Source organism: Passer domesticus, chromosome 1 (assembly GCF_036417665.1).
Source record: "Passer domesticus isolate bPasDom1 chromosome 1, bPasDom1.hap1, whole genome shotgun sequence".
Classification (NCBI taxonomy): Eukaryota; Metazoa; Chordata; class Aves; order Passeriformes; family Passeridae; genus Passer; species Passer domesticus.
In genome coordinates, this window is record NC_087474.1 from 77,203,655 (window position 1) to 77,229,984 (window position 26,330).

General features: G+C 44.1%; 1 protein-coding gene across 3 annotated transcripts in view; it reads left to right on the top strand.

Annotated features, from left to right (window-relative positions):
* The first annotated feature begins 230 nt into the window (after window positions 1-230).
* SLC22A23 (solute carrier family 22 member 23) overlaps window positions 231-26,330 on the top strand; it is a 109,298-nt gene continuing 83,198 nt past the window's right edge. The window contains exons 1-3 of one of the 3 annotated variants that reach the window (XM_064425949.1): window positions 231-1,652; window positions 18,163-18,266; window positions 23,482-23,636. In XM_064425949.1, coding sequence (XP_064282019.1) covers window positions 1,122-1,652; window positions 18,163-18,266; window positions 23,482-23,636 — 790 coding nt within the window. In that variant the 5' untranslated portion in view covers window positions 231-1,121. The remainder of the gene's footprint in view (window positions 1,653-18,162; window positions 18,267-23,481; window positions 23,637-26,330) is intronic. The other 2 variants (XM_064425932.1, XM_064425940.1) reach the window with 2 other exon arrangements.

Sequence of the window (26,330 nt, forward strand, 5' to 3'; positions counted from 1 at the left end):
CGCCGAGCGCGGCGCGGCCGCGGGGCGGCGCGGAGCCCCCGCCGAGCCGCCCCGCGCCCTCCCCGCCCCGCGGCCCGTCCCGCCTCCGGCGGCAGCGGGTCCCTGGCGGGGGCCGGGCCGGGCCGGCGGCGCGGCGGGAGCAGGTGCGGCCGCCCGGCACCGCGGGGGCGGAGCGGGGGGCGGCGGCGCCGGGCCGGGCCGGGCCGGCAGGTGGGGGCTGCCGGGAGGCGGAGGGCGAGGAGCCGGGTGGGTTTGTCCGCCCGCCTCTGGAGGTGCGGCCGGCGGCACGGCGCGGAGAGCGGGCTGCCGCGGGAGGCGCACGGCGGCGGCGGTGACCGCGTCCGCAGCCCGGGCCGCGGAGGGGCCGGCGGGGCCCCGTGCTGCAGAGCCAGATGTACGGGACGCGGCGCTGCCAAGGGTCGGCGGGGAGGTGCTGGGGGCTGCCGCCGCCGCTGCTGCCGCGGCCGGGGGGGAGCCCTTAGCCGTGCGGGAAGCGGGGAAGCCGTGTCGGGAGCTGTTATTTTCTTCTCCTCCTTCCTTCGCCTTCCCTCTTGTCCCTCCTCCCCCTCCTCACCAAAACCGGGAGAGGAGGCGTGTTCGGTGCCTTGCTGCACCGGTTTTGCTCGGTTTGTTGTTGCAGGGTTTGGTTCTCAGGGTGGCTGTTTTTTTTCTTTTTTTCTCTTTTCTCTTCCAACCTCCCCTCCTTCTTCCTTCCTTTCCTTTGGCCCATCGCATGCTCGGATCCGGCTGGATCCTTCCTTTGCTTTTCGGCGGTGCCTCTCGGAAGGGGGAAGGGAGAGCTGGGATGAGTGCAGCTTGACGCACAGGCGAGGAGCGGGGGGGCACCGCCGGCAGCTGCAGCGGTTCGTGGCCGCAGGCTGCGGGTGAGGAACGGAGAGAGCGAGGGGCTCCCTCGGTGCCTCCCCTTTTCTTCGCCCCTGTCCTTCCTCCCCTCCTCCCTCCCCCACCCGTCTCCTGCCGGGTCCGGCTGGGAGCGTGTGTGCAATATCCTACGTTGCAAGGTGTGTGTGTGTGTGTGCGCGGAGCGGAGGGAGGGAAGGACTCGCGAGGGAGCCGGGACTGCCCCGGCCCCCCCTATGTGAGCCTCCGCGGGCGGCTGGATGGCGATAGACCGGCGCCGTGAGGCGGGCGGCGGGGGCCGGCCGCTGCCCGAGGAGAACGGCTCGGTGCCGGGGGCCGTGGGGGGGGGCGCCGCCGCCCCCCCGGGGCCTCCCCCCGCCAACGCCGCCGGGGCCGAGATCCAGGCGCTGCCGGTGCCGCCGCCCGCCGCCGCCTGCAGCCCGCTGCTCCTCGACTACGACGGCTCGGTGCTACCCTTCCTTGGGGGGCTGGGCGGCCGGTACCAGCGGACCCTGGTGCTGCTCACCTGGGTCCCGGCGCTCGTCATCGGCTTCAGCAAGTTCTCGGACTCCTTCCTGCTGGACCAGCCCGACTTCTGGTGCCGGGAGGCGGACGGGCAGGGCAACTGGAGCGGGACCCTGGCGCCGATCCACGCCAACCACAGCGGCAACGGGAGCATCTTCCCCCCGCCCGGGCTGCCCACCCCCGCGGGGGGCAACGCCAGCGAGTGCGGCTGCCGCGAGTGGCACTACCGCATCAGAGCCGGCCTCGTCCAAAACGTCGTGAGCAAGGTGAGAAAGGCGACTTCCCTCGGCCCCCTCCCTGCCCAACCCTCGCCGACCCTCTCGGCACCCGGTCTTTCCAAGGCAAGGGGAGCAGCTGGACACGGTACGGATCTGTCCTTGCGTGCTGCAGCCGGGTCAGTCAGGTCCCCGTGGGTTAGCGTCCCAGCCGGAGAAACCCAGTCCCACATCCGCGCGGCCCCTTCCCTCCCGCGGTGTCACACCGGGGTGTCCAGCCTGTGGATTTGTACCAGCACACTGGTTGCGGCACTGAGCTGCAAAGTTATGTCCTGAAACGAGATCCTGTGTGTCTCTTTGAGTTCCTGGTACTGTCCTGCCGTCTCTGGGTGTCTGTGGGAGAGATGCTGTAGGCATGTGCCCCAGCTGCTAAGGGGGAAGGGTTGCATAGAGGGCTCCGGCTGATCTTTGTGCAAGTATACTAGAGCAGCCCTACATGTCAAAAAGCAGGTTGATTTTTGGGGAAGCTGAAGAAATGGTGACTGTTGTGAGTAAAATAAGCCAAAAGTTCTCTTGAATTCTTCTGGTTGTGTACTTATTCTCTTGAAAACTGTCTTGGCAGAGGAATTAAGGAAATATCTCACACAAGTTGTTTTACTCCAGAAGCAGAAAGTGCATGCTGCTGTGTTTTTGTATTTCCCCTTGTAATGACTAAAGTGGAAAATTTCTAGTGAAGAGACTATGCCGCTTTCTGCTCTTGCTTCATATTTGCTGAGTAGTGCATATCAAAAAATCGCCTTCCCTTTTCACCTGAAAGCATTTGCTTGTTTATAGTATTGGCCCTGCAAAAGCCCTGCTGTCTGCAGATGGGCCTTATTGATACTAACAGGCAGCTGGAGCTCCTGGAAATGTAAAATGAAATGGTTACACCAGGGAAGTAGTTCCCTTAATCTCAAGACCCCCTCCTAAGATCAGCAAAAATTACTTCCTGCCTGGGAGCAGTGTTTTGGCTTAACTGTGTTTATCTAGTTGGGATAAAGAAACGAGGCAACAATCAGATGAGCAACATAATTGTGCTTTGGTCAGCTAGCACGCACTTATATTGAATCATTGGAAATCATTTTGGTTTCTCTTTGTGTCTCTTGAAAGAGTGTGCGACAGGGAAAAAGCAAATCTCTCAATAATTTGAACCCAGAACGGATTAAAAAGGAAGGTAACCCAGCTACATTCCTTTCATGAGAGAAACATAGGCACATGTTGGATCTGATTGGTTTGTGATATAGAAATACATAAGAAAATTAGATATTTAAGAAGGTCAGATTTTCTTCTGTTTATATACAGAGACTGAGCTATTCGTATGTTTGCGGGTTTAACACTGAAGTTTAAGCATGAAAAAATTATCTTGAAATATTTTTTTTAGTCTAAACTTAAAAAAAAATTTGGAAATGTTTGAATCTTTTGAAGGTCATCGTCAAGTTGGCCACAAAAGGTCAAGGGAGAGTTAGTTTGCTGTCTTGCATGCTTCTTTAGAGATAATAAAAAAAGTGTTCTTTGGAAGAACTTGCTGTAAAGGGCAGATCAATTTTAAGGGATAAACAAACATCTGTGGCCCCTGCTGTCTTGTTTTCTATTAGAAAGAATAATAATCATCTTTTGAGACTATGGGTTTTTCCAGTGTGGAGTTTTTATTTTTTTTTTTTTTTTTTTTGTATGCTCACTTCCAAAAGCCTGGCAGCTTTTTTGCTTTGATTTGTAATCCCATGTAATTATAATTAGATTGTTTTCTTGGGGTCAGGATTCCTCTTTAGTTTGTGCTTTGTTTTTGTTTTGGAGGTTTTCTGGGTGGGAGTGCTGCCTTTTTTTATTCTAATGAAGAAAGAGAGGAAAAACCCAGATAGAACATCATCATACCTTGATGTGGACTTCATTTCTTATCAATCCCCGGGAGCTCTGATACTGTGGGAGCAATTCTTGTAACTGCTGGCTCCTCTTACATGCATCTCACTGTCCTTTGTGAGAAAGAGCTGCTCTGGATGAATTCAAGAGACTGGATGTTCAGATCACCCTTAACTCTCCTCAAAAATACATTTGTTTCTGTAATGTATTATGCAATGTTCTCATCTTTCTAAATAGAGTTTTATTAAATCTTAGTCTAATATATGCTCATCTGTGTAGTAGCCAGGGGTTATATTGAAATATCATAAAGAGAGCCAAAAGTATATTAATAAAAAATGTACTTTTGTTTGGCAAGTAAATCCTCTTGTACTTACCTTCAGTGGTCTGAGCTAACAGCTGCTGGATGCTCCATCACTGCTTTGTATCCAGAAACAATGAAACCATTCTGGTTATTTAGCACATAACCATTTTGCCTACATATGAGACATCACTGTTCCCCCATTCCTCAGGGGTAGGTTAGCTCTCCTTAAACTGTGATAAGTTCCACTGTCTCCATAGCCTCTCTTCTAATGGTATGCCCTTCATCAGATGCTGTATCCCTGTCCAGGCTTTCTCAGCTGTCCCTTCCCTGGTGCCTATTTTCCCCCAGACTATGTCATGCTTGGGATTGGAGTGGAGGTCTTGCTATTTCCAGCCTGCTTGGTGCTTTGTTTAGCCCCACTTCTCTGCGTGTTTGCTGCAGCCAGCAGTGGCCTTGCACCTTTCTTGTAGACTGGCATTGCTGTGTCAGACCCTGTCATTATCCTGACCTGCTTGACTGAGTCACTGGGAACGGTGCTTTTTATAGTGCTGCCAGTCATTAGAACTGGAAATGGTAATAAAGGACATAGTGCTTATTATTTAACACTGCTGAAATACATGTAGTGAAGAGGTCAGATGCATAATTTAACCACAGGGATTCCAGTGGCCACTAAATCACCCTTTTGAGCTAATGTCCTGACTTGGCACGTAAATCTTGGTCTTTAGCTTGGATTGTACATAAATATCTTCCCTTAGCACAATTCACTTGCAAGGCTTTTTCACTGCTAAATGATTCTTTGGAGATTTTCATCTATTCTTTATCACAACATTAATATCACCATACTGTTATAAACATAGTGCACGTGTATTTCTTGAGCGTTACATCCTAAACCAGCCCTTAGTCAAAAGGCTAGAAAAAAGTCTATTTAATGGTCCACATATCATCTCACCTGTGTCCAAAGGAAGGGTGCTGAGAAACACTCTTTTTATTTTCTTTTCCTTTGGAGAAGCCTGAGATCTCCTTTTAGGCGTTTGCAAAGTGGTGCTTCAGGTAAATTATTAGTATTAGTACAACGAGCAACATTGTGGCAACTAAACACGTGTAGCCGTGTAGCTTAGGGGGAAGCTGGAGTGGGTGTTCAGCAGGGACTTTTCTAACTCTCTCACTGACTTCCTTAATGCCTGCATCTTCTGACCATCTGCAAAGCCAGCTGTTATCTTGGGACAACATTTTCATGGAAGCACTTGGTTACAAGATTGATGGTTGTTGGTTTTTTCACTCCGTTACTAGGATGACCCATCTTCTGTGTTTGATTGCATTAAGTGGTGGGGTTGTTTGCTGTTCTGCATGCTGATTTGTATAATGGAGACCAAAAGCTGGTGATGGGCAAGGACTGGGCTTGATTAAATTGCAGAGGTTGATGGCACAGCATCCCTCTGTGTGCACTTGCAATGTTCCAGATCACTCCACCTCTTGGGGTTGGCGTAAGAGGGAGGTGGTTAGTTGAAGGCTGCATTTTAATCACTTGGAGCAATTATGTAATAATATTTCATGTGTAGTCACAAGGGAATTCCTGTTGTGACTGCTTTTATGCTCCAGATGCCTTGTTTTCCTGCAATGCTGTTTGCTTGGCTCTCAACTTCCCACTTGATTTGGGTTGAGTCATCTTCTTTCCAAAGTGATATGGCAATCGCTTTACCTGTTTGCCACTGGTTCAAACATTCTCATGCCAATTTGGCTGAGCCTCTAGCAAATTGTCCCTGCCAAAAAAAGTGGAGCTCAAGTCAGAAGAGGCAAATGGTCCAGGGGCAAGGATGCCTGAACTTGGGTTGGTTTGGTCTATGACTGGTGGTCTTTGCTCCTGCAAGGGGAGATATCTGTGCTTACCTGATCTTCCTTCTCCTTGCTTTTATTGCAGTTCTGGCACTTTTCAGGGCACACCTTCATCTGATTCAGCTTGTTAGCCTGGTAGAAAATTTCCTCTCAAAAGAAATTTTTTCTTATTTTCCTGGGTGTTTTGCTGGGTTAATTGAAGTTAAATTGTTCTGTGCAGTAACATATACTTTAGTCTGTGGTGTTGCCTTGTGGGATTATTGCTGGTATCTGTAATTAGCCAGAAATGATAAACAAATTTCTTTGTGATAATAGTGATTATGAATTTGGCACAGTTTGCAGAATAATATTTCTTGGGATAGAGGATAGGTGTACATTTTAAATGGAATTTCAGAGTATAGTTATTAATTCCTTTGAAGGGATCCCTCTGACAAGGTCCTTCCCAAAATAAGAACTGTACCACCCTTATCTCCTCCCATTTGTGCCTGTAATCTCATTTGTTTTTGCATATTCTCTAGTTGGCTGGCCTCTGCAAAGAGACTTTAGAAATGCTGATGCTTCTTTTTTTTCCCTGCAACTGACAGGATTTGTCTTGTCAGTATTAGTTCCTGGCTGACTGGCTTCTACCTAGTCCCAAATCAATGAAAACCTTGAGTTATTGTACCCACTGCGGTAGTTGGGTCAGAAGTGGCAATATTGAAGCTACTGCATCACTTTGTTTCCACTGAACAGATTGAAGGGGGTGTAGGGACCTGCAAGGCCTAACTTGCAGAGGGCAGAAAGTCTGTCCTAAATTTCTTTCAGCCAAGGTTTGGAATGACTCTCAGCTTCTAATGGGTACTGAAGGGCTCAACAAGTCCCTGTGGTCAGAGGTATCCAGAAATACTGCCAGACCAGAGGAAACATCTACTATTATTTTATTTCATGGCTTCCTCAGCTATGTGAGGCATCCCAAACTATTTTTTTTCCTTTTTCCCTCTGCAAGTTAGCTGATAAAGAGTCAGTAGTTACTGCTCTGAGCCTTCACAGACTTGAAAATTCTTTGTGTTAAAGAGGAGGCAAAAGGGAGCTGTTGGCTTGTCCTGCTGCAGCTGCCCTGAGTTTGCACACAGCGAGTGTGGTGACGGGAGTCTCCTGATTATCAGGGCACAAGTGAGCAACACCCTGAAAGAACAGGGCGAGTTTCTGGGTGAGGGGTATCAAGGAGGGGATGGTTCTTTGGGAACAGCACCTGCAACTTCCCATGTGAAGAACTGTCCTTTGCCTGCAAACAGTGAATAATCTGATGTTTGAAATTACCAAGTGTGATGTCACCAGGCTTCTTGTTTAGTGTGCCTAGATGCTGGTTTTACTGACATCGAAACTCAAGTAGTTTTGAGTTTTTGTCTGGCATGGATTCTTTTTCACTACAGGAAATGTACATGCAGTTCATGTTTATTATCACCCTTAAGATAAAGCATCTCAGTTACAGGAATCTGATTTCAGCTTACCATAAATAGTTTGTAGCATTGCTTGAACTAACAATGATCTTTCAGGAAGGTAATTCCGTATTGAAATCTCTTTAAGATATTCTTAGCTTTCCAAGGCTTGCTATTGAACCTTTCATATCAGTAATTTTTTGTGTATATGTCAAACAACTGCCTTTTTTTTTTTTTAACCTCCTGGATGGACGTGATGTTTGAAATGCTTGGGGTTCTGTTTGTTTTTGTTTCCACTCCCTAATACATCCTGTATCTCTGTCACGTAATTTAAATATACCGACCCTGCCCATGTTGTGACAGAAATTGCTGGCTGTGGTGAATGTTTACCAGCTGTGCAGGCAGTCTAACCCCAAATTTCTGAAGCGCGCTAACAGTTTTAGCTCTTCTTACCCTGGCTACAAGACTGCAGTAATAAAAGGTGACCTCGTGGTTTTTTTAAGGCATTTGTCAAAGAAAAGAACTGGCACTCAGGAAAGGATGCAATTTGGAGCCAGTTCTGATGGTAATGTTGAGATGAGGCTTACAGGACAGCCAGACTTCAGGAGTTCATTTCTTAATGAAAGAACATCTGGAATAGCACAAGATTTACGATTTTCTTGAACTTCAAGTCTTTGGCCATATTAATGGTGAAAAGTCTTAAATCTTAACAAATCAGTTCTAAACAGCTGCTAGATTTAGAAAATGCTGAAAGAGATACAGTGCTTTTTTGGATACCTCTTTGTGTATCTTTTGTTTTTTCTGTCAGTCTATTTGTTCCTCCCTACCTGTCATCCCTGCTCAGCACAGCCACTCTCACTCCCTGCCTTTCATATTCCTTCCTCTTCCCGCTCTTCAGCGCAGCCAGGCTGGCGCTGGCTTACCCGCAAGTAACTGTGGAATTAATTAGGCTGAGATCTTGCTACAGAACAAAGGACTGGGGCTTGCTGCAGACAATGTGTAGAAGATCAGAGTAGCCTGTTGTAGCTGCAGCTTTGTGGCAGTGCCGGCTGTTCAGTTCTTGCACCAAATTCCATCAAAAGAGTTTTTCTCAGGTTTTGGTCACCTCAACTCAAATGTGTACTTAGCTCTTGTAATGTAATTTATTTTTATATTCTTTACCAGCTGACTTTTGACAGCAGATGACTTTATGTGCATTCTGAATTCCCTTTGAAAGTCAAAGGGGAAAGAAGGAACCTGAAGGAGGGAGAAAGGGGTTTCAACACCCTTTCAATCCATGTCATCTTGGGTGTGTTGCACAGGTTTCCAGGCAAACCCCATTTCAGTGTTTGATAACTACTCAGCACAACTTACTGGAGTTGCTCTGGTCCACACCCAGCGTTGGTGCTGGGAAGCCTGCCCCCACACCAGCCTGTAAAAACTGGCAGGCAACAGGGATTAATGTGAGTGTTGAGTTGTTCCTGCTGATCCATGCCGTGTCATACCTGCTGGGAACATGCAATAGGTTTGTAGCTATTCCCACAAAGAAGGATCAGTGCTGTGCTCAGTGTGACTGACATGCTTGGGGTGGAACCTCCTGCCTGTCCTGTGAGCTGATGAGGGGAGGCTAAATGTGCTCTGGCCGTGATGGGCTGGGTAGGAAATTTCAGTGGGTAGTACAAGGCTTTGTTAGCATTTCTTATTTTTTCTTATAATCTGGGAGAGCCCAAATTGCCGGTTGTTAACACTGAAAAACAAGAACAAAAGATTAGGTAAGTGGATGTATCCTGATCCTCATTTCTGGGATGCCTATCTAGATTCCCCAGGCGCAAAGCTGTGAGAATCAGGAATGCTGCTTGTGAGATGCAGGGAAGAGGTATGTGTGCCTTCTCCAGCAACAAGTGATTTATAGTTACCCTTGTGCATTGTTTTCAGAGCAGGGTGCTCTGGTTCCCTAAAAAAGGTTCTTTGCCTCCAGAGTGTGGTGGAAGAATTCATTTTGGCCCTAGTACTGTCTCTCTGCTAGTCTGCAGCACTCTGGAGCTGTCTGCTTTCCTCCTGGCCTTCAGGCCAAAGTCCGTGATCATGCAGACAGTGTTGCAATGTCCACCCTACAAATATTATTAAGGATAGGGACTGTAAATTAAACTGTATGACCTTTTCCCTGCTATGTCTTCCATGACTGTGTAAAATGTTGTCTGCTTGAACAATACAAGCTTGACAGACCAGTTTCACCTTCTGATTTGTAAACCAAGTGGAATATTTTTTCTCCCTTCTTCCTATTCTTAATATTTATTTAGATCTGAATTAATAGCAGACACCGGGGGGGTTTTCTCTCTCCTTTTCTTCTTGCCTGAGTTGCAATAGCCGTAGTTTGCAAATGATGAGAGGGCAAGGTCATGGCAGCAATAATTGCATGTCAGAGTTAAGGTGTCTGATCTTTTTATCTAAGGTGGCAAGTATTTCTCGTGAGGAATGACTTTCTTCTCTTGTCTTCCACTTCACCCTTCTCCATGTCAGAGTTTTATGCCATGCTTGAATTTGGGTTTTTTCCCCCTGCATTTAATAAAGCCCAACAAGATAGTTTACTATGTTTTGCTGTGTCAGCCTTGTCAAGCCTGCAACATATTTTGTACACACATGTTTTGGCAGCCTGAAAAATACCAGTCCACAAAGCATTAACTTTTTTTGATAATGAGATGATAGTGAATGTTAATATTTAACTACAATGTTGCAGGGTTTTTTTACATGTGGCTTCTATTTTCAGTGCTTAGACCAGTTCTAAATGCAAATTTGATAGCTGGTTTAACTTTTTTTGTTTGGTTGCAAAGTCAGTCCCAGCAGCATGCACCTCGTCCAGAATACACGTGGTTGTCACCTGAGAACTGAGGAATGGTACTCAAAATGCCACTTTTCAGTGTGTGTGTTTCAGTCCTGGGGGTGGGCGTGGTTTCTCATGGTCTTTTCATGCAGCCAGAGGGAGGCTAACAAGGTCTTGCAGCAAAGACTAGTTTGAAAATTAAAGTCAGTTTTGTGGTGAAGTCTTCTAATCATGTCAGAATACATGCGGAAAAGTTACTTAGTTGCAGGACAGAGATGTAAAAGAGATATTGAAATATCCTGATGCTGCTCTGTGGAAAATTAATAAAATACTATTATGAATACTGTGCAGGAAAGCTGCAAGCAAGGTTTTGTAACTCTTTGATGTTAGATGACATTATGGAGCTGGGAAAAACTAAGCAGATCACATCAGCTGAGAAACAAGTTAGTTGACTAATCTGTGGATGGTGAAGGCTGGAAAAGATCTAAATGTCTCAGAATAAAGGGAACTCCTACTGAAAATAAAAGAAGTAGTGATGGAGAAGTGGGCGGTACGTGGATGCTACTAAAGTTGATTTAATCATGTTGAGTATTCAGAAGATTGTCATATGATTAACAAATCATATTTTAATTGTTAGCATATTAGCAATTATTATTTACCTAGCAAACTTCCTTCTTCCCTCTCCTAATGGGGAATAAAATCCAGATCTGTGATGAAAGAAAGTTGGAAATAAAAGAGCTAATTGTTCCTGACTAAAGTGTGAAGTTGAAGGGTAGATGAAATTTTTCAGCTCTGTATTGTCTCAGGGGGCATTATCTTAGGATTCTTTTGATGTGCCCAGTGGACAGCTTGGAAGATCTTATGGCATAGACTAAGGAACAATTTAGTGCAGAACACTGAATTTAAAATATTTTCCAAGTTAGTTTACTGGCACTGAAATGGAGGCAAATGTGTCCTTTTGCATATTTGAAATTCCGAGCTTGTTTTGTGACTGCAGTGTTGCTTGAGCCTTCTCTTCAAGCTGGGGGTATGTCTCTTAAAGGTGAGCCACAACTGAAAGGCTTTAGCAAGGCCTTTCAGCTGCCTGGGGGGAATGGAGCCACACACATGCTGCTTGTGAGCAGGACAGCCTCTCCCTGGGGGGCACAGTGGGCACAGCCTGCTTACTCCGTGGTAATTAATATAAGAGGCACTGTGTCTCTGCCTCTCCAGTTTCAGGCAGCTTGAGGAAACCTGTGCCTTAGGTTTCCCATTATGATGACAGAGTCAGAGTTTTCACACCAGGAGGAAGTGCTGTGTTCGCTATCGGTGCTCATACAGTAATGTGTGGCACCGAGCCTTTGTGCTTTATTTTTAAGACTGAAATACCTGACTAAAAACAATATGCACTTAAAAAATTAATGCAGAAATTACACAGTGAAGACGTGCATATCAGAAAGTTGTGGTTTTGAAGGAGATGTATTTCAGCAACTTAAAATACATTAAACTGCAGAAACTATTAAGGAAATTTGTCAAGTCCATGGTTATGTAGTCCTGTACTATTTTGTGGGGATGGGAGCTGTTTTCATAGGTTCATATTATGCTGCACAATCTAATTATATCTTTCTTGGAAGACAGCTAAGCACATGTTCCCTGGCTCCTGTGCCACCCCCTCTTTTTCTCCCCACTCCTCTCCTTCCCCATGTCCTCAAAACCTTTGTCCCTGTCATAGTATGAAAAGTCATTTCTTTGCTTTACTTTTTAAATGGTGCATTGGCCAGGTGGTCAGTCATGTCCGTAGTTAAAACAATCTGACAATTTCTGTGTGCGTGACCTTGTGTTCACTGTTCACAAGTCATTTTTCTGGTCTGCAGTTTTCCTTGCCAGGTGTCTGCTGTGGTCAGAAATTGTTTACTGGTTTCTGAGAGTGACAAGAACAGAAAATGTTGTTTCCACTGTAAGAAAAGCAGATTGGATAAGAAGCAGAACCAAACAAGCCCTCGCATCTGTTGAGTTAGCAAGCTCCAGTGTATGGGGATAAGGACCCCAGGCTTGTTAGGAGTGGGAAGAAGGCAGATGTTGAGCTAAAGGTCATACTGTGGTACCAGCAATATAATATCTCTTGACACCTGACTAACAGCGAGTAAAAGTTCTTGCAAATCTGGATGATAATAAACTTCTCGAAATACCAGTGTGTACTTCCTCAGTAAAAATTTTGTTTTGAAGTGTTTAGGTTCTAAGTGCTTAGGCACTGGTCAAAGATTTCAGCAAAAGCATCCACTTGTGATAAAGCTGAGCAATGTTAGATCTACTTGGCTTTTAGAGGTCTAGCATCATAGCCAGAGGAAGTAGCTTGAAAGTCAGGTGTTGACTGTGTGTGTTGGGTTGAGGCATTCCAGTGTAGGTGTGGTGTAGGCTTATTTGAGAGTCTGTTCCAAGAAAACAAACAACAAAACCTCTCAATAACTGGCTTGCTGTTTTTCTTGTGTGTTGTGTTTTTTATGACTCTTTTGGTTTCCAGTCCACTTGTGTTGGATCAAAAACATAAGGAAAGTTGTCTTTGGGAGAGGTTTGGTTCTGAATGTGGCTGGTAAAAAAAAAGATAAAATTATTATTTTTTTATACCTTCTTCTCAAGTCTTCCAGGATTATAGTCATTTTTTACTTAATGTTCGTATTTTCAAATATGATCTTGATATTTCCACCCAGCTGATTGTACTGATGGTCACAAAAATGCCATGTATTCTCAAGAACAGTTTATTGACACTTAAAATACAGATCAGAAGTACTTTGCCCAGGGGTGATCTCAAAGGAGAGGCACACTTACTCTGAACCTTGAAGGTTAAATAGTTTTAATGCTCTCATGTTGCCGTGGCTGAGAAGGAGATGCAGAGATGCCTGTGGCACTAAAACCCCCCCCCAGCTTTAGCTGTTGTAGTTGGAGCATCCCTCTGGAGGCTTCTTCTGCAACCTCCCTTGTGTGGTTTTACTGCACACATATTTCCTGTGGAGTTGAGCATCACAACATTTTCTGGGTCTCATGCACTTTCTTTAAGATTAAATGTTGACAGAGTGTCATTTTTGCAGGGGGCTTAGAAAGGGAGGAGGGAAATTATGTCCTTTAGCAGTCTAGAGGGAAATCTTGGTACAGTGCTGTCCTGTGGCTGTAATTATGAGCACTCAATAATCTGAGTTCTGTGGAAAGGAATTACTGGTAGGTATATTGTATTAGAACTACTGACTGCTTTGCTTTCCTGTTTGTTTTGGGGTTTTTTTTAATAGTGCTTGGTCTCCTGACTTGGAGCTTTTCCTCTAGGAATAAGTACCTGTAGACGGTTCTGCATTTTTTAATGTGTATTGTATGAGAAACAGAACTGTATTTTTTTATTATTTTATTCTTTTTAAAAATAACTTTGCTTCAGGTTGTTGGAGCATTTTAGAAAAAAAACAACTCTAAGATAATATGAAGGCATCACTCATTGGATAAGGTGTTTGTATAGAAGATGGATTCTAGTTCTGTGCAGGGTAAATTGGTTATAAAAAGATGGAACAGGAAGGAGAGGAATAAAGGAACAAAGCATACCTCAGTGATGAAGACTTGATTGTTATTTTCATTTACTTGCCCTAAAATCTTTCCCTGATGAGCAGGCAAGCTGGTGGCTTTTCCCTAGGCAGGGTTTGATGCTGCTGTGACATACATGTTACATAGAGGACAGGGCTCCCCAAGTGGGACCTTCACTCAAGGGATTGGGAGGGCGTAGGTGGCATCAGGATGGAGAGTGTGAAGGCTGACACAGCAGCCAGGTGCTGTCTGGCTGGGGAAGGACCAAGGCTGCAGCTTCATTGCTGCTGACAGGCTTGGAGCCTTCCAAGGCAGCAGCTCTGGTGTGTTCTTGCTGAAACCACTGCAGAGAGCAGTCACAGCAGAGCTGCAATCTGTTTGGGGAAGGGAGTGCTTTTTTTCAGCAGCAAGCTGGGCATTGAGCATTGGAAGCAGACTGTGAAACCAGTGTTGGAAGAGGGGGTGTGTGTGTCCAGTGACTCTCTCGTGGGATTTTTGTGCCAGACTCGGGGTTAATGTTGTACAAGAGAATCTCCTGCTTTCTCATTGCTCCTTTTTAGGACAGAAGGGTCTGCCTTGCATATCTCATGATGAGGTGGTGAAGGTAGAATCAGCCAAGTCCTCAACAGGCATTCCCTGTTAGCAGTGGGTGTTCAGTGTGCTTAGGTGCCACAGACAGCATTATGGCCAGCAGAGCACAAGGGCTTTCGAGACAAGAGCCCTTATTTCAGACAGCTTGTGTTTGTAGTTACAAACATGCAGCAGACTTGACTTTTATCACTTACAGCAGTGCAAATACTGGTGCACAGCTTGAGCCCTGTCCAGATTTTCACCCTTTGTAAAGAAGTTACAGGATGTTACTATTTGGGATTGTTACCTATTGCCAGGTGTCTTCCCAAGCATCCCATGTTTTAAATAGTCCTTCATCTTGCCATGAATTATAGTGAGTCACAGCATGGGCAGTGACTCACTGATACCAGTTAAACATTAGGCTGCTGAAGGTGTGACTCCTTCAGCATTGACCAAAATGTCCTGTCACAACATGAAAAAAAAACACTTGCAATACGTTGCACATCTGCATATGTGGCAAATCCTCTATGTTGCTGTACTGCTATGAAAAGGAAGTTTTTGCTCTTTAATGTTCCTTTTCCACCAACATATTTTAAATATAGTTATTTTTGTTTTGGCATAACAATACAGTTCTTTTTGTTTAGCAAGTCACTTTATCTGATCTCTTTCTTGTATTGGGAGGATGGATGGAGGACAGAAAGACTTACAAAACCCAGGGGCACACAGAGAAATCCCAGGGACAGGTTAGAAGCATTCTTTCTTCATCCTTGACACTGTCAGCTCCCAAGTGGGATGCCAGGGGATTCAGCCAGAGCAATTATAGGATTTAATGGTTTCCCTGCTTGTAACAGATTAATCTACCCTTTGCAAGAGGTGGTAGAGGATTACTGTCCGGTCTCCAGCCAAAACAATCTCCCAGTGCAGATTTACTTGGAGTGCCACTTGAACTGTCGTCACCTCTGCCCACCCAGTGTTTTGTTCTACATGGGAACTCGTCACTCCAAGGAGAAAGGAGAAAATCTGAGTGTCATCTTTGCAGGATGAAACTGCTGGTGCTTGGAGCAGGACCTGCCATGGCTGTGGGCACAGCTGTGCCATGTGGGCACATGTCAGCTCTGCTCTGCTGAGCCCAGGTGCATGCAAGGGGAAAGGCAGCACTGATGTTGTATAAAGGTTCCTGCTTTTTTCCTAGCTCTTCAAGGATGAGGCTTTTCCATGGGGAATGGAAGGGGGAATGCAGGTCTCTGGCAAAAATCTCTGTGCTTTCAGCATGACAAAGCTTTGCTGGTTTGCTCTGCTGCTGTGTTAAGATATGTGGCGATGATACACTCGCTATTAAATATGTATTTTGTCCTATTAATGTCATCTTTACCTGAGGCTGCTCTTGACTCCAGCATCCATTTTTCTTCTTTCTCCTTATTCTCATCTCCCTTTGCAAGCTGAATGCCCCGGTGGCACCTACAACTGTCCTGCCAAATTTATTTTGGGTAACTGCTTCATGGTGACCTCTCTCTGGTTTGTGACAGCTGCCAGAGGAGAAACCAGGATATCATTCACCTCTTAGTACTGAGCAAGTAACTTGGGGTCACGGCAGATTCTCCAGAATTGTGTGTTAAAGCAACTGTTGATATATTTCACTATTTGTGTATTTACAAATTTGGAGGGTTTTGCAGAGGGAGATATTTTGGGAAGGTCAGGGGCTGCCTGATCTGTCAAGAGTCTGCCCGTGTGGAGGAGGATCAGCTCTGATTCCTGCAGTGAGGTTTAACAGAGGGCAGGAAAGGGCCAGATGCAGGGTTTGCAAGGAAATACGTGTTTTTGTTTTCAGAGCAGCTGGGGAGTTGGACAATAGCCTCAAAAACAAACAAACAAAGGATGACTTGCAGATAAGTTATCGAGAGGAGTGGGTGTGTTTTGGGCACCACTGAAGGACGAGCTGATACGCTGACTTTTCTCCTGCTTTTAGACTCTTGCTCTCTGTGCCAGTGTGCCAGAGGGGTTTGACATCTGTTGTCCTGGACTGAAATTTCACAACAGCCCTCCATGAGATTCTGGCTCTTCCAGCCATGAGCCTTTGCCTACGTGGAATCTGGTACTGCACATGCCCTGCCTGGGGCTTGTGTGAGGGCTGGCTAGCACTGGCTAGCATCAGCAAGCTGGGAAAATGGAAAGGCATCAGGATATCTCCTGTTTCTTTTTGCACTTGGAGGACACTACTGTTCCTCTGACATCAATTAATATAAAAATGAATGATTGAATTTTTAAATCTCTTCTTGTATAAATATGGATATTTTAATTAACTTAATTTTTTACCTGAAAAAAAAAAAATTCTCAGTTCTAAGCAACATATACATCTTCTGGATTGTGAAAATTAATCTGGAGAATTTTAAAGCCTGCCTCTGCCTCAGATGTATCTTCTGAATTTTGTTTTGTTTGTAGCTTGTCTGGGCAGATATTTTTGTTTGCTAGCTGGAGATTGCTTCTAGAATTGCTAGTATTAGTAATTGCATTTCCTCTACTTACTTCTGAAAAGTCAACATTTTTGGAGAGCAATCCACAGTGCCTTGATGAGTTCTTTGCTGCAAATTATTCATGGCTGTTAGGTGGAAAAAATCCTTCCTCATCCTACTTGCTTATGGTTCTTTAGTGCCTCCAGTCTGTAGGGGGGAAGATGAGACATTTATGTCCTAACTTCTACATGAGTGGGAAACTCAAAATACATTTAACTTAAACAAAAAGCCTGAGCCTGAGTGTTTGCACATTTCTCTTAGCCACCAAGTTGCTTTGGTGAGGGGTATATTGTAGCAAGGACATCTGTGGTGTTGGACCAGTGGGCTGAGTCTTGCCTTGTTTGTGGAAAGACTGTACGTCATGGAAATGCTTAAAAGGGCAGTGCACCTAACTCTTTTGAGGAAAGTGGTTTTTTTTTCTTTTTTTTTTAAAGTTGCATCTGACTTTTAAAAATAAATTGCATACTTTTACTTTTTGTTTTTGGCTATGAAACCTCAGTTACTGGTGTTAGAAGGGCTGCTACTATTACATTACACACAAACAGCCATTTATTCTGCGAAGTTTCAGTTCTGGAGTATCTGACTCTCCAAAGTTAGCTGTACTTATTTGTCATGAAAAGTGTGTGGCTGCCATTACCATCAATATTTGAACACTTCACAAACCACGGGCAAACATATCCTCTTACATTTATTCAAGGGTATAAGAGTAACTATCCACACTTTACACATAAGAAAGATTACATTTCATGTCTGAGGGCAATGAGGATGTTGGGCTAAAGCCAGGAATGCAGTCTGGTTCTTCTGGTTTCCTCTGCCTCAGAGGAAAACGGCTTGGAGTTCAGGGAAGCCTCACTAGAAACCTTGTTGTTCCTATCTTTCTCATGGGAATGAAGCAGTGCCCTAGTGACAGGTTGCCTGAAATGGCGATTTCCCCTTTCTTTGGACAGAAGGGTTAATTTCAGAATTAGCATAGCTTTATTGTGGAGGTTCAGATCCTGACTGGTCTCTGAGCTGTGAAAAGTCACTGTGGGGCTGCTGTCCCAAGAAGTTGCACTGGGACCTCCAGCTGCTCTGCCTGGCTCCATGCCAGGACTTGTCCTGACAAGCTGTGCCTTTATTCAGTCTTCATCTCCCTTCCACCACCTAGGGAAATCAAGATGCTTGAAAAAGCAAAAGCACCGTGACACTGTGAGAGCCTGGAGCAAATGGCCATTAGGAGTCTGTGGCCAAGGAGCTGCTTTCCCCATGTTTCCGAGCAGCCCTGAGGAGATTAATTGGAGCAGTTGCTCTTAAATTGTTGGGTTTGCTGCTGGTGGGCTCTGGTAATAGGTGTGTGGGACTGGGATGGTGACATACTCCACCAGCACCAGAACAGCCATTTCCAGCACCTGATGGAGCTTTCCCCTCTGGCTAATCTCTTGTGGCCTGGAGAGGGGGACCCTTAATTGTAAGATATTGTCATCTTATAATTAAGGATCTGATAAAACTCACTGAGGTATAAGAGTGCTTGTGTTGCTTCTTGGGGTCTGGGGTTAGACTTGAGGGGGAAAGTTTTCCTCTGCCTTTCCTCTGCCATTTCCTTGCACTTGTACCAGGACTGACCTTTGGAAGGAACTCTACACTGTATTAGTGTGTTTAAACACATCTGAGATATTAATTTATTTTAATTTATCTATCTCTTTTTCTCTTCCAGTGGGATCTTGTTTGTGATTCTGCCTGGAAAGTCCACATTGCTAAGTTCTCCCTGCTTGTAGGATTAATCTTTGGCCACTTGATAACAGGATGTATAGCCGACTGGTAAGTGAAAAATCTTTTAATGCAATGTAACTATAAATAAATAACAGTATCAAATGTTGTTTTGATTGCCTTTTACTTTATATTCATTAGGAACCTTTGCATAATGTTTTTTAAGGTTCTGAAAGACTCATAATGGACAAACAGTGTAAAAGTGTGTTAATTGTTCCTGAGTAATTTATATCAAGCTAAGTAGCACAAACTATTTGATATTTGTTTCCCGCTGACACAATTTATTGCAGCTGTAAAGCTAGTTTAGAATTAAGTATTTTCTAATTATACGAGAAAAGCCTTTAGTTTAGGGTTGGTTTTTGTTTTCTTAATGAAGTGAGAGGACCAAAAGAAATTGGAAGTGGCATTGATTTCACTGAATGCATGACTAATGTAATGTCAACCTGTGCTTACACAGTACCTTTTGGTGAGTTGAAGGCCATTTTTTGCAAACCTTTCAATTGTTCTTTTTTTAAAGTTCTTGTTAGGCAAACATTGTGATGAAGTGTTAAGGATTTAACGCTGACTTATGTGCTGCTAGTATTGGGGTATTAAACTCAAAAAGAGTAAATCATGATTCCTTGAATTGAGGCAGCTAAATCATTATTGGATACCCCAATGATGCTGAGGATTCAGCTTTAATTTAAAAAGGTGGTCTTGTACTGCTGAAGATGGAGGGAAAAAACTACATGGATGACTCAAGTGATGTCAGTGGAAACTTGAAGCATCTGAAGCAATAGCTCTACAGTGCTGTCCCAGTCACTTTGTTGTGTTGGTGCTTTTAATGGCCCCAAGTTAACTCTTTTGCCATTCATGAAAACAGGAAAAGAAGAAGAGTTGCCTATTAGGGAAATCTCATAAAACCTCAGCAACTCGCCAGCCGCTTGGGAGAGAAAAGCCCCCTGCAGCACTGCAGTAATTTGGATCAAGCATTCCTAGCAGAATTGCATCTTAATTCCTGAATAGTCACTGAAAATTTTTGGCCGAGAGACAAATCAGGACTTTTCAGTGCAGCGGGGAACATGCATGAAATACAGTTGAATTTGATTAAAATACCACAGTAAAACGGGGCTCTAAGAACCCATAGAAAGTATAGAGGGGAAATGAATGAGGGATCTTGCTTGGCTTTCCTAAAATGGAATCAGCGAGGAGAAAGCAGACTTATTACCAAGTTAGGAAAGTGCTGCTGTAATTGACAAATAAGCCACAAATAAGTGAACAACTTGTTGCCCAAGGCACTGGCTTGGAGAGAGAACTGCAGTAAGCGGATTTAATAGCTCTCTGCCACCAAAAGGAGCATCCTGTGCTTCCATCCATTTCTGTCCCCAGTGTGTACTTTGTGCTGCCTCATGAGCTTGTTGGACCCCTCTGCAAGCTGCTTAGCTGAGCTAATGCAGCATAAAATTACCCTGATTTTCAAATATCTAGAAGTGTCTAGTGAATTTAAGAGACTTGGTTCCCAGCTGTGGTGCAAAGGAGAAAAAGGGTAACTGGAGGGAACAGTGACTCTTTCTGGATGACTGGAATGGACATGGTTTGCTGCCACCAAAGTTGGTCCTCATACTCCTGTTTGGTCCACATTGCCAGCTGATGTACCTGACACAGAAGGACTCCTGGGCTCAATAGGTTTTTTGCCATTTAGAAGTAGCATTTGGGGCTGGTAAAAGAAGACTTAAATGGAATTTACTTTGCTATTTAGTCACAGCTTGAATTTCTGCTAAAGTATGGGGTTGTGTAAAGAGATGGATACAAAGGGGTTGGACAGAAAGTACCTGGTAGAAAGAGAAAATTAAGAAAAAAAGGATGTCAGTCCCAAGCAAGAGCCAGGGAAATTAAACAGAGCAATGCATAAAAAGTGTTATAAAAATTCAAAATCTGTTTTTATTTCACTTATATACCACTCTCCAGTTCAGATAATTAGAAGATGTTTTGGGATTTTTGTGCCATTAGGGGCTTTGCTTTTCGTCTTTGAAAGAAGCTTTTAAAGCTGAATGAGGCCAAGGCATAGAGTGTATTAAGGCAATTTGCTAAGTAAACCAAGTGCTCCGTGTTCAAAATACAGTAGGTGTGCACACTGGGACAGCTCTGTGTGGAAAATCTATAGGAGGAAGGTCTGCAAACATGCTCAGCTGTGGGAAGGCCAGCTGTGTGCTATGCCTGAATAAGTTACTTGTTCCACAGGCAGAGAGTGCTGCTGGCAATTCTGCCTGCTTTGGACAGAGCCCATTGAGGTTTGTGTGCAAAGTTTCCTCCTGGAGCAGGTGGGCATGGTGTTCATGTAGCACCAAGAGAGTAGGTCTGTACCTCTCATTGCCCTGTAGTGACCCTGCTTTGCACCTACTCTGATGCTTTTTGGGGCCTTTGAGTAGCTCCAGTCCCAAAGGCAAAAATGGCAAAGGATGGCATGGGAAGGGCAATTTGACCAGCTGTGAGAGCAAAGCTTGGTTATCTCAGGGTGGCAAGGTACATGTGTGGGAGTATGGGAAGAGCAGGTCTTGTCCTCAGCCGGTTCAATCTCCCCCTGCAGTGCAACTCTGACATCAGGAATATCTTTTTGATGTATTTGCTTATCATACTGTGTGGGGGCTGCAGATGCTTCAAAAGCCTGGGGTTGCTTGTATCCCTGGTTGTTTACCTGTGCAGGCAGCATTTAGCATTTGATCTAGATAGCAGCATGCAGTGTAGGTTGAGACTTCTGTGGTGCAGCAATCTCTCTCTGGAACAGTTTGGATAGCAGCAGATAGCATCCTGGGGCTGTTTTACCTGGGAAATTGTGTATGGTTTAATTTCTCACAAGCATTTCCATGTACTGTTAGGCAGGTAATTCTGTCTGCATATAAAAGGCACTTTTTTATGCTCTAAGACACCATCCTGTCAAAACACTGCTGGATCACCAAATATATGGCTGATAGCTGCCCTGAAGCTTGGGTTTTTGAGAAGTGTGCTGCATGTCTTGGTGAAGAAGATGACTAGTTTTGTCCTTGTGAGGAAATGCCTCTTACAAGAGGGCTTTTCTGGCCTCAGTGGGTTTTTATGGGCTCAGGACACTCTTGGATTTTCTGGTTTTTTTTCATTAGCAGCAACCATTCATTTGTGTCACTTGTATAATGGTAGAAGAAATTCTGTGTCCTAATAATGGGTAACCTTGAGTACAGGGGGTGGGAGGAGGGGAAGAAAGGAACTGAAGTATGCTAAGCATGAGGTCTTTTTCAATCAACATCAGGGAATGGCAGGTCAGGCTTGTGATGAGAATTAAGTTCCTAATTCTGAGTGTTTGCATAATGCCTTTCATCTGCAAAACACTTCCACAAATACTAATTGGTATGAATTACAGCTTGGCATAACAAAAATGGGGCTGCAAAAGTCTGTGCAGATAGCTGATAACACAAAGTTCACAGGGTTTTTTTTCTGTATTCAGGGTTTTACATGAGGTATTTCCCCTCCCTGCCCAAGGGCTGTGTTCCTCAAATACAAAACGTGAAGCACAGACAACAGTCACTCCCCATGTCCAGTGTGTCCCCAGTGTGTTGTGCATCACAGAGCCAGTGATATTGTGTTCCCACCCTCAGCCCCACTGCAGCTCATCTTCCGTGGTCTGTGCTTGTACTCTGGTGGAGAGCAGCCTGCCTTGATCTTGCTTTCTTCAGCTTGCATGTTGCTTCTGTTTTAAAAGCTTTGAATGGCTGATGCCAACAGGTTAAATCTTTGAGGGCCTCACAGGTGATACTATAGATGAAAATAATAATAAACCTGTTTTCAGGCAAGGAGCCATGACAACACTTTCTTAGGTGTGACTTTGAAAAAGCCTGAATGATGACTGGTGCACTCTTCCAGTTCCCAAAAATTAAAAAAAAATTATAATGATGTCTCTTTTTCAGCCCTTCACTCCTTATTTTATTTTAAGTACTGCAAAATCCAAAGTTCTAATTGCGAATGCATATGTATAATGTATTTTATAACTGCTGGTGACAATCTGCTGAAATAATTGAATAGAAATGCTACAGCATGTGAAACTGGACTAAGTTGTGAGATTTAAATGCTCTTTATTGTGCTGACATTCAACCTGATGGCTGGCTTGCAGCTGACAGTCTGCTTTGAATGGGTCTGTGAAAGCTGCCTACGAAAAGCAAGTTCATGTATTCTTTGTGAAAATGGCATATGGAGCTGACTAAAAGGGATCCTCAGTTCCACTGGAAAACTTGTGGGAGTTGACAAGTTGAAAAATTTTGGAAGTCTCCACATAATGATCCAATTCTTTCTTAAAAATAGCCATGTGCTCTGGTGCTTCATATCATTCTCCTTGCACAGAAAGAGGGGAGAGAAAAGGGAATTATAAACACTAAACATATGAATAAGAGATGGTAAAAATGTCATGTTCCTTGGACATGAAAGAGCCAAACTCTGCAGTGGCTGCCCCCACATTCAGTGCTAGCATAACTCTTCCTCCTCGTCAGCACTGTACCAATACATGCAACTGCAGGTTGCAGCTGCAAAGGAGAGCTGCAAGTCCTCTGCCCCTGCTGCCTGTAATGGTTTTTGAAGTGGTTTATTCCTCACCCTACCCTCCAGTCAGGCTGGTTTTGTGGGTCTCTCCAACAGCTATGGGGATACAAAGTGGAAGGACTTGGAGCTCACAATTTTCCTGTGAGTTTTATTATCTATTCTGTAAGGGTCAGTGAAGTGACCTGAGCCCCGTTTTGTGTTCATTCCATGTTTGTTAGGCTTCTCCTCAACAAATGAGACCAAGAAAAATAGTCTCCTGAGCTGGCTGCTCTTGTAGATGAGACTGAAAAGCACGTGTCTCTTGAGAAGAGGAAACCTCTGCAGCTAAAAATATATTATGCTATGTAGTATATAATACCATATATCCTTCTGTGCTACTACAAAAAACTCTGAGAAGTTGATTTTCATCTCCAAAAGACTTATTTATGGCCTTACAGTAGTTCCTAGATGCTTCCTTATTTATATTTGTTGTTTTGAAAATGCTGGTTAAATCAAGCTCCAATACAATGTGCTGTCTCTGCTTAATCCTTTCTGAGATGGACTTGTCAATGCAAAGCTGAGATTTAGTAAGGAAAAAAGGAGAAGAATGGAACAAACATTAAAAATGGGTAGCAATATTTGGAAGGGATTGCCTGACTTGTTCCCCTTTTTGCCAGTTTTAATGATCCAGCATGATGTCCATCCTGGCTTTTAACCCTGTTTCTCCACACTTCCTTACTTTTAGGGTTGGTCGACGGCCTGTACTGCTCTTCTCTGTCATATTCATTTTGATATTTGGACTGACTGTGGCACTCTCAGTGAATGTGACCATGTTCAGCACACTCAGGTTTTTCGAGGGATTTTGCCTGGCTGGAATAGTCCTCTCCCTGTACGCGCTGCGTGAGTATTCCTTCATCGCCCATACAAATGGGTTTTATCGAGTGTGTGGTTTGCTGTTCTCTGGCTTCCTGCTTTTGTTCAAGCAGATCAAACCAGAATCATATTGATTGCAAAAGTTTTAGCCCGAATTTTGCTAAGGAGGGTTTTTGCAGCTGTCTCTTTAGGTTACTACAAAGCAATCTGTGAAGGTGTCTCAGAGCTCATTTTAAAAGTTATAAGGTGGTTTGGGTTTGTCTGTTGTTTTTTAAACCTAGAAGTTACCTGGGTCATAGCCATAATGTGTAATGGGAGTAGATTTCACCCTGCAATATTGAGCTCAGTGGGAGACTGACCACTTTGGCTGCCTCTAGCAGTTTGTGCTCTGGCACTTTTTCAGAACTTCCTCTATTACTTGCAGAAATATCCTGTGTCCCTGCCACAGGATTGTAAAGTTACAGCAAAAATATGTTAGAAGGCTCTGAAATCCTTTTGTCAACTCTTTTTTTTTTTTTTTTTTTTTTTGGTTGGGTAATTTTGAGTTTTTGTTTGGATGTTGTTGTTGTTGGTTTTGTCTGTTTCATGAGGAGGAAAACAATCTCTGAGAGAAACTTGAGGGAAAGCTTGCAAGAAATACCTACATGCTCCCATCTGGAGTGACTAGTAAACTTGTGGCCAGAACATTTGAAATCCCCCTCTGCCTTTGGAAGGTGCATCCATGATGCCACCAGCCTAATCTGTGTCCCTTGGATATGCTCCAGAGAGCATCTCCTGCTTCCTTGGCTGTTTGTAATTAACAGGTGGCACCACACCAACCAAAGAAAACAAAATTTTCTCCTCTTTATTATGGCTCTGGAAAAGTATTATCTAATTATATCCTGGAAGTTGCTGTACAGATCTTCACAAAATTTTATTTACTTCCTGTTTTGGATGGTATCTAACGCATCAAGATTTAGCACAGTATCCTTATTTTGCACAGAGTATTTTGTAGTGTTAAGTTCCACAGTTTTTGTTTTATTTTTGGTCTGTGCCATGGGGGAAGAGGCCTGAGTGCAACAGACAAGAGTTTGTTCTGCGTTGCACTTAATTTTTATACCTGACATGGTACCCAAGATACATTATTTTTTTAATTCTCTTGCTTTTGCTCATGTAATCTCTAGTGAGAATCTTACACCAAAAAAATTAAACTACCACTGAAGACATTACACTTTTATTTGGAAATAATTTAACCTGTGTGGTTCCCATGGGAGGGGGCTTAATGATTACCAGTGTGATGTTCAGCTGGATAATAGCCTTGTCAGGATTTTTCACAGCCCAGTTGCAGCATGTTAGTTTTTCTTACTTGATGAGACATTTTTTCTAACTTTTGAGAGATTGCAACTGATGATTTTCATGGGGAAATGCCAACTAAGTAGAAGTTTCATTCTGGACATTTTTATGATGAGGGTGAAAGAGTGTATGTGTTGCTTTAGACCAGACAATAGCTTGTCAGTCCTGGCTTTCATTCAGAAAATGGCATATTCTGGTTGCTTCATGCATTGCTTGGTCCAGAGCAATGATTTGAATCTGATATTTTATCCCCACCCCCTCAAAAATTCGGGTATTTGCTATAACCACTGCTGTCTGGATAGACAATGCCTAAACAGAGCTAGTAGGTGTTTGTTAGGAGAGATCCGTGTGAAATTAGCTGCAGGCTGAACATCAGCACACTTCTGTGGAGGTGAGAAAATGGGAAAGATGCAGCACCTGTGCCTCTGATATATCTTCTGACCTTCTGTCTCAAGAGATGAGGGGAGTGAGTTTTTACTGTTTTAAATAATTTAAAGAAAAAAGAAGTTCTCACCTTGTTATAGAGTACTTGGAGAGAAGTAATCCCTAAAGTCTCAAGAGAATGGCAGTTGTAGGGTTTTCTGTTTGGTGGTGGTTTTATTTTAGTCCTCATATAATCTCTTAGGCTTCCTCTTAGTCTTCCCTTACTATCTTTTCTGCTGGAATCAGAAAAGTGTGTGGAGTACTCTTATGATTCACAGCTTCTCTTCCCTTTCCCTTAATGGCCTTGATTTCTTCCCCTGGAGATTTGTTGCCCCTGAACTCCCAGCTGGCTGCCCTGAACAGAACAATAGAAAGTGGAAAGTTTGACCTGTTAGTGGCAGCCATTAGCCAAAATTTCCAAAGCTGCTGTGCAGAAGAAAACTGCATAGGCTTGCATAGCCTGCAAAGGTAATTAGTCTGCTTCTGGGATCCTTTTACACTGTGTTGAGCTTGCTAGTTGTGCTTGGATTTATGGCCTGCCTGGGGGAAATTGTAAATAACAGTTCGGGATGCTTTGGGAGTGAGAAGAGAACCAAAGTGCTGTCTTTAAAACACAGAGCTGCCAAGATTGAGTTGCCTTCACCATCCAAACCGCACTCTTCTTTGTAACCTAGTGCTGTTTTCCAAGCTGTGTGTCCCAAGGTGCAGAGTGTGCCAGGGAAGAGCCCTGCCTCCCATGCTGTGCTCCTCTGCGGGCTTTCCTCAGTGCTGTGCTGAGCTCGCTTCTTGTGGCCTCCAAGTACAGCCTCTTCTTGCCTGGAGCTGCTCAGGGCTTATCTGAAGGAACCACCTTGGGATGTTGATTTGTTAAACGGAAAATTTTTCCTGCAGCTGCCATAGTTTTGTTGGAAGAGGTGTTTCAGGTGAAATATTTAGTGAAGCTGCAGGAAGAGACAGGCTTTGTGC